This window comes from Mizuhopecten yessoensis, unplaced genomic scaffold, assembly GCF_002113885.1.
Source record: "Mizuhopecten yessoensis strain PY_sf001 unplaced genomic scaffold, ASM211388v2 scaffold716051, whole genome shotgun sequence".
Lineage (NCBI taxonomy): Eukaryota > Metazoa > Mollusca > Bivalvia > Pectinida > Pectinidae > Mizuhopecten > Mizuhopecten yessoensis.
This window is the reverse complement of record NW_018479923.1, coordinates 70,251-78,882: the sequence shown is the minus strand read 5'-3', so window position 1 is coordinate 78,882 and position 8,632 is coordinate 70,251. Positions and strand designations below refer to the sequence as shown.

Sequence of the window (8,632 nt, the reverse complement as noted above, 5' to 3'; positions counted from 1 at the left end):
AACAACAACTACAACAACAACAACTACAACTACAACACCGACAACTACTACCACAACACCTACAACGACAACTACCACGCCCACAACTACAACACCGACAACAACTACCACAACACCGACAACTACCACGCCCACAACCACGACGCCCACAACTACTACCACAACACCGACAACGACAACTACCACGCCCACAACCACTACGCCAACAACTACAACAACGACGCCCACAACTACGACAACAACGCCCACAACGACAACTACCATGCCCACAACGACAACAACAACGCCCACAACGACAACTACCACGCCAACAACTACAACAACGATGCCCACAACTACGACAACAACGCCTACAACTACAACTACCACGCCAACAACTACAACCACAACGCCCACAACGACAACTACCACGCCCACAACTACAACTACGACTCCCACAACTACAACTACAACGCCAACTACCACAAGTACGTTTTTCTGATGTTGTATTATTATTGTAGATTTAAACCCAGGGGTAGTTTCTGAAGTAGCAACTCTACCCTTCATGGTATTAATAACAGTCTTCCCTTTCTTATCGATCAAGGAAGAATGTGACATGCTGATTTCTTCCCTGATTGATGTTTAGAATGGTTACTTTAGAAGCATATACAAATAATGAATGAAACCATTTGATATGTTTTATTAACAAAAGGTGACACCTATGCTCTTAAATAGGGTCATTTCTAGGGCAGAGTTTGGTTGATACTACTCTAACATCGCAATCGCCGTCCAGAAAGAAAACTTAATATAAATCAATTTTGTTGTGAACAGGGAACCTCATTAAAAGAATTTGAACTGTTCTTTTAAGCCGTTACCTCATTTTAATCATGCTTTTGAGTAAAATAAACATGTAATTTGAAGGATGATGTTGTACCACTGGCGATTGCCCGTTGTTCAGTCGTGTAAATAATTAAGCCTATTTATCAGAAATGTCCATTAGAATAGACTCTGTCTCATGTGGACGTTTATACTTTATTTGCTGTTCAAGTGAAGCCAATAATAACGGACTTTCCTTCATGTTTTCTTTATGTACGCATGGAAGTATCAATATACGCTCCCTATTCATCCCAATGTACATCCCCTAATAGCATTTAACCTCTCTATTGTGAACACTACACTTTACCTCCCTGGACTGTTTAACATGTGGACCTTACAGTGACTCCCTTCCTGTAAATAATAACTTAATGCTATCATGCTATCCTGCATGCTAACAGATACAAAACAAATACAAAATTTTGAGTCGAATTAATATCGTTTGGTTGGTAATATTCCTGCGGTTATTGGAATTGCATTTACGGTTAACATGAAATACTAGGCAAAGGATAAAGTATCTGTTGAGTTCAAAAGAGTACATTTTGGACGTGTTCCTGAATTTAATAGGCATTTTCTTTCTACGCTATATCTGTTATGTATGGTTAAGAACAAGTTGAACATAGATTTAACTCTTGTGATGTTTATTTTTATTGGCGAATCCTAAATAGACCGATGGCTATACAGTGCAGTAAACATGTTTGCTTTCTTTGACTTTCTACACAGGCAGAACTATTTAAACAGGTTTTCCCTTCTTTATCTTTCATCTGAACATTTGAGTTTTAAAATCAAACCTTTTGCGTACTTTGATATTTGGTGTCACAGCTCTGATTATTTGACATTGAAGGTCGTGGTAAGACTCATAAATCCCTGCAAATAAATGTGTTTGGGTTAAATGGAATCAACACGTCTGTCCGTCGGGCTGTTAACAAAATCTTCTCAGGACATCTCCTCTAAAAGTTTTAATCCAAAACACGAAAATGAGATATCTTTTGATCAAATAATTTCCAAACAACAAACATTTCAACCGAATTATATAAAAACTCAACTGATGTTGTAATTCTTACAAAGATATGTCCAATGAACCAGGATACTATTATTAAAGAATCACTCATGTACAGCAAAACAAATACACATGGATATGTATTTCCCTTGTGCTTGCTCTCTCTCTGATTCGGTTTTGTAGCCAGACATGATCCGCTCTATTCCACGGCAAAACTGTACGTGGCAACATATGGACCGGAGATTTGCTTCGGTTTGCAAGTTTATCCTTTTTTGCTCCTGTTGCAACATTAGAGATTTTGAGAGTATTTTTACCGTCGCGTTGCCTGTCACGTCAGTGAGTATTTCCGTGATCTGCTTGAGGACACCAAAGACTATATCGAAATCTAAGGATATCAAATATACCTTTTCATGCATTTCGTACTTTCTTTTGCACCGTGATCCGTTCATTCGTTTTCCTTCATGAGCCCTGTCATGACTTTTTTTTTACCTGAAAAAATGACCTTAGAAAATATGTTTTAATACTTCGGATTTTGTCATGATCGACTATATCTATGAAAGCAATAAGCGTTAATTGTGCAACGATTTCGGATCGTTTTTGTTAAGAACAAAGCAAGTTTTACCAATCTACATATCAAAAGGTAAGTCATTGTTTGAAGTGATGACGTTTTGGCTTGTATACGTGTTGCACGCTTTACTTGTCGAGACATGACTAAAGAAATGTTGGTTAGTCCCTGAACTAAATTTATTGCACAGGCTATATCAGACCATACAATGTATGTTATGATATAACGAAATAAAACAAAATGTAATATTAATGCTTTAGAACCGATATTTTGGGATTTTAACTGATTGCGGGTGTTTCGATGTCATCGTTGCTCTGTTTTCAAAATGCAGCTATATTTAACGAATTTATAAATGAATAGGTTGCTTCTTAGCAAGCATTTGATTGATTTAGACGTATGTTCGTATCAACTAAAAAAGTTACACCATATTCTTTTGATGATGCGGAACTGACATGTCATTTATATACATATTTGTCAACGAAATTTAAGAACAAGGAGCAGTATCCTTTTCTTCGGGTTTTGTGCTATAAATCACCAGCGAATATGCAGTCAATTACATAAGAAACTTCATGTGCACATGAGTTTTTCGTACATTCCCCAATAGACCAATCAGATGAACTTTATTGCGCACTCTTGCACGTGCTGCACTGTATTAAATGTGCAAATCATTTGATGTTGACGCCCTTCACGCACCACGTTAAGACTTACCTAATAAACCACAAGAATACGAGCACGCCCAATAAACTGCTGCCCCCACCTAGGCACAGCCGCGGTCATACAGTACATATGTGTAAACATTGACAAATGGTTCTAAAAGTAATTGTTTAATGAGGCGTATCCATCCATTCAATATAGAGTTATTTTTGTTTGCTTTTTAATAAATAACCCAGTTTCTAACAGGAGACTGGTAGTGCATTATAAGTGTATTATTTAGTTAGTTTTTTTTAAAAGGTAACTAGTGACAATAATTTCAGCATTATATCCCGTTGCCTCATCCATTTGTTGTATTCAAAATATTCTAATTAACACTGTTATCATCAGTGCATTAAATTATTAAATGACAGGGAAAAATAAGATCTTAACACGATACTAGTGACATTGCATTATATGCGCATGCGTTATTATAAAGGATATATTCGTAGACTGACGATTGAAAAAGCGACGGCAGTTGACATGTGCCCTACTATACTGCGTATATTTATTTTTTCTGCTACTGTCTATCATGTATTCCGTCTTTGCGTATTGCAGAGTTATCTTCTCTTGTGAGCCGGTATTGATTGTTACGTCATTGGTTTGTGTGAGAAAATTATGTCGTTTTCTCAAAAATTGATGACGTTACTCTCACAAACAAATGACGTAACAATCAATACCTGCTCACAAGAGCAGATAACTTTGTAATACGAAAAGACGGAATACTGCAAGTCATGTTGTACTCCGACTCTATGTGCAGTAGTATTTAGATTTGCGTGCTATACTAACACGTACTGGTACAAGGGGGTCTGCATGCTTATAGTCCGTAATTTATTATGTTTCTATATATAATCTTAATTGTTGTATTTATATAAAACTTATCCATTTGTGCATTTTACATCTTTATCTAATGATATGAACTTTGTGGCAAATACTTCGGCAGAACAACTGCAGTGTACAGAACTATGATATTCTTACTTTTCGTATTGCAGAGTTATCTGCGCTTGTGAACAGGTATTGATTGTTACGTCATTGGTTTGTGAGAGTAACGTCATCAATTGTTGAGAAAACGACGTAATTTTCTCACACAAACCAATGACGTAACAATCAATACCTGCTCACAAGAGAAGATTACTCTGCAATACGCAAAGACGAAATATAATACCTTGTGATACTTTTTGATAGAAAATACTCGGGGAAAGGTTTATTTGATTTATATTAACAACAAATGACCTAAATAAATAAATGATGTTATTATTACAGCTATATATGTATATTTGATTATATATTTCGAAATAACCGATAAAGGTTTTATTTGTTCCTACCCAATTTTCTTTTATTAATGTTACCATGCAATGGTTATACGTCTGTATCAAAATTCTGACACCATATTATACTAAGCACGTATATACATTTATACCGATACGATTCAGGAACATCATTTTATATTCTAGATAGACACTGATGTGTATCGCAATTTGTCATGTTGAGCATTAGGCACAGTCCTCAAAGCATAGTCATTTTACTGTAAAACAAATCCGATAAAATTAGTAGATCTGTTATGTGCCATTTAAGATTTAATTTGAAAAATCCTCCCGATTTATAGTTGTAACTTTATTAAGAAAATATTTCTTAAAGCATTAGATTAATTCTCTGTTCACACTTATTGCTGTGATTTAAAATGAACACCATGAAACCCTGATCGTAGTTATTTTCTGCTACAAATTTAAATATGATAGTTAGCATACCTTTAGATTACTAGAGCTTGATATATTTGGTGATAAACATCGTCTTCTTTTAGTGTACTTTATATCACTATTCTATGTACACGTATAATATCCATAAAAAAGTCAAATTTAAAACAAAATTGAATGTCTGTATTTCAAAATAATTATCTGTAAATAAAGGATCATTTTAAGAGGAATGCTTGAAAAAGGATTAAAAATACATATAATGTAATATGGACCGATATAGTATATTTCGCCTAAATATATACAGAAAACTAATACAATTTTATCTGGATTTACGCCAAGCTAAACTTTTATAAATGAGGCTAGTTATATGAGTATTAAATGTAAAACTTTATACTTCTAATTAAATTTTAAATATTTATATATTTTATGCTTAATTCATTTTGTAAACACGACATATTTGGGAAGTCGTACGTTTCATGTAGTAATAATATATGATCTCGAATATTATATTCAAAACTTCAAATATTTAAGTATAATGTATTACCAATGTAATGCGGATACTACTCAAACATACAAAGAAGTAAATATACATAAGATGTTCATTAATAAAAAATGGGCAATATTTTGTTTAACTAATCATATCATTTATTTATGATTTGTTTTAAAATTTTGATTGCAAAATTGTCTTTTGGGACAAATATACTTTTGTCACGCCCTACACAAACATATAAAATAACTTTTTTCTTTGTAGCCCTTAACACAACTGGAAGTGAGTCTGCTTCAAATGTTACGGATGTAAAGAATGGAGGACTAGGTATGTACCATAGTTAATACAATAACATCGCGGTAACTTTAGTGCGTAAAGCTTGTGGTTTGAAAAGGGACGTACACTTCTTTAGTTTCGCTTATATCATACATCCAATTATATTGCTTTACTTTGCTTGATCACGACATACCTGATGCCATATTCGGTGCGGCAAACATTTTCCTTTCCAACCATCTGGTGTTGATTCCGGTGTTTGATCTGGGGTTCTGTAACTTTCTCCTTTTTATTTGCTATCACCGCATTTTCTATTGATTTAACGTGGAAATTCAAACTTTGACATTGTACATTGACGATTAAGTACGAATCTTAATATTTGATATCATAGGTAATATCACAAGCATACCAAATGTATGTACAAACATAGAGTGTTGATTAAACTGGAAACTATGAACTTTATTTTATGTGCATATTTTATTAAAATACAAATCGTCGGATATGCTACCGTACCCAACGCATACTCAAACTAGCATGCAGTATAATTACATAATCACACGCACTTGATGTGTCACCTGCGTGCTATCAGAAATGGTGACGTCACTAGTTCACGTCGAAAGCAAATCTGTCGCCCTTTTATTGCCTTCTAATTTATATGTATAAAAATATAAATAACTAAGTATTCCAACTGAATCTTAATTATGTTTTCATTTCACGAGAATTTGATGAAACATCCGAAGCATTTTGATTGTGTTTAATATCCAGGTGTGACTATAAAGAAGTTTTTTTTAAACAATTTTGAATAATTTGTTCTTATTATCTTTTCAGAGATATTTATCATACCCTCTGTGGCAGGTTTCGTATTCTTAGTCAACATGCTCTGTCTCGTCATGTTGACCTGCGGTAGAAAGAAAAGGAGGAAAAGACAGTAAGATTCAATACCATAATATGAACACTATTCTGTAATAAAAGACATGATAAGATTATATGTACATGTAACAGTTCACCATATGAAATAACATGTATTATTAAAGATATAGTTAGTGTCTACACATGTTATTTGATGCTGAAATATATAGTTTTGGAGAATGGTGAAAATGAAGTAAATAACCAATATGTCTGTGCCTGGAAGATTGGATATTAATATTGTTAACAATAGCCATTATTTAAGATTATTAGTAGAAATATCACCACTAGCAATCAATGACATCTCATTCATTTTTTGCGGCTTATAGCGTTAACTGAATGAAAATCATACACCACAAAAATGTGTGTAATTGACGAATATTGTTTTGCATAGCATTTTGTGCAATAATTTTCACCAAATTCCAGTCTGGAAATGGAAATATGTATTCTCTTATTTCAACACAATTGTAAATGGCCAACAGCCGTTGTTTCCTGCTGCCAAATTATGAATATTTTAAGTCCGAATTGTGCTGGTCAGGGGCATATCATTGTTTGAAATTCTGCACAATTTAACTGCATTATGCAACACTAGAGAAAGAAATGATCTTGTACCTGTACTTGTAGCATTATTTTCCGATAACAAGTGAAAAATTAAATTTTATCAAATTGATGGTCACAGGAGTGTTTCCAAGGGTTTCATATTTATAACAATGGTCTGACCATTTTCCTATCACTAATATGATCTGTCGAAATATTAGTTAAATCACAAGAGAAACAACGATCATATGAAATTCATTGAACCGACATATTTTGAACTCATCTGTGTTCTTTCGTATAACTATAAATCGTGAAAAACATATTTGAATTGTTAATTTTCTTAGTGTCCATCAGAATTTTATCTATTCGATGGGTCATGAAATTTCGTAAAAAAATGTGATTTCTCAGATGAATGAACAAAATCCAGCTCAAATAAAAATAGAGCGATTGTGCAAGAGTTAATTTCAATTTTTGTTTTCCAGGGCGGCCAAAGAAGTGGAAAACCAAGCCCAGAAGTCCTTTCAAAAAAGTGTTAAAGCTGACACTGAATCATTGAATAATTTTAAGATCCCGCGTCCAAGCCTCAATGGACCTATTTATACGAACGATTACAGCACGTGGGGCTCCTCCTTCTCCTCCTTTAGTCCCTATGGCTCTGTCGTGTACCTGAATACGGATGAAGTCATGTACGAGGAAATTGATAAGGGACGAGATGTTGATCCGGTGGAGAAGTACATAACAGAATGAATGGTTCAAGCCCAAACCGACATAAAGGACATAAAAAGGCTCAAACAATGAAAACATATAAAAAAATCTGTGAAAATCTAAGCCATCAAATTTAAGATAAGATCTGCATTGTTATCATTTCAAATGATTGGTATTAGTTTATCATGTCGTTTCTGAACCATTTTAAATGTTTTAGATGCCACTTTAAATAACTATTCATATTATGTTTCTGTCTCATTGATTTTTTATGGGATCCCATGCTGGTGAATATGTCAGTGTCGACATTCCTACATACCATGTAGTTTCCAGCAGCAAATTTACAAGTTCTCCCTCAGGAGGCACGGTACTCTAGTAGTAGGACACCGGGCTCGTGACCGAAGGGTTGCGTGTTCGAGTCACGGCACGGCACTGTGTTGTATCTTTGAGCAAGATACTTTACTCCGCTTGTTCCAGTCTACTCAGCTGTAAATGAGTACGTGGTTGGGCAGTGCTAGAAATGTTGAATGCTAGCTGTTAGCGCCGAAATGGCAGCACCGGCTGTATCCTCCCCATGGAGTTGAGAAAGGTATTGGCTGGTTGCAAAGGCCCGATAACCACGGATACTAATTTGTGAACCGCGTTGAGACGACCTACGAACTAGGTTGTGATAAAGCGGTGAACCTCGAATTATTATTATATTAATATTAATAAAACTTTTATCATCCTCAGTGTATGTTTAAAAAGCGATTTTCGTTTTAATCCCGATGCACCTCTATAGTAAAAAAATATTGAACAAACTTTATAATTTTAGACAAATCGTACCAAATTAAAGAAATACAGCTGGTCTTCCAGTATATCATATATAACGATTATACACTGTTAACTGTGCGTCATTTTGGGTTCAACCATTCAGCGATTTCCTA

The 8,632-nt window shown here is 34.5% G+C and overlaps 1 protein-coding gene across 1 annotated transcript; it reads left to right on the top strand.

The window, feature by feature from the left end:
* Window positions 1-254: 254 nt before the first annotated feature.
* On the top strand, window positions 255-8,137 carry LOC110441602 (A-agglutinin anchorage subunit-like). The gene is made up of 4 exons (XM_021484795.1): window positions 255-467; window positions 5,553-5,615; window positions 6,390-6,489; window positions 7,487-8,137. Exons 1-4 carry the CDS (start codon window positions 263-265, stop codon window positions 7,749-7,751), a joined length of 633 nt encoding a protein of 210 aa, XP_021340470.1. The 5' UTR covers window positions 255-262; the 3' UTR covers window positions 7,752-8,137.
* The last annotated feature ends 495 nt before the right edge of the window (window positions 8,138-8,632 follow it).

Excerpts from the sequence above, each read along its gene's own strand:
- LOC110441602 (XM_021484795.1), top strand. The coding sequence starts at position 263 with ATGCCCACAACGACAACAACAACGCCCACAACGACAACTACCACGCCA. Across the intron at positions 5,616-6,389 it reads TGTAAAGAATGGAGGACTAG|AGATATTTATCATACCCTCT; the intron begins GTATGTACCATA and ends TTATCTTTTCAG. Across the intron at positions 6,490-7,486 it reads AAGAAAAGGAGGAAAAGACA|GGCGGCCAAAGAAGTGGAAA; the intron begins GTAAGATTCAAT and ends TTTGTTTTCCAG.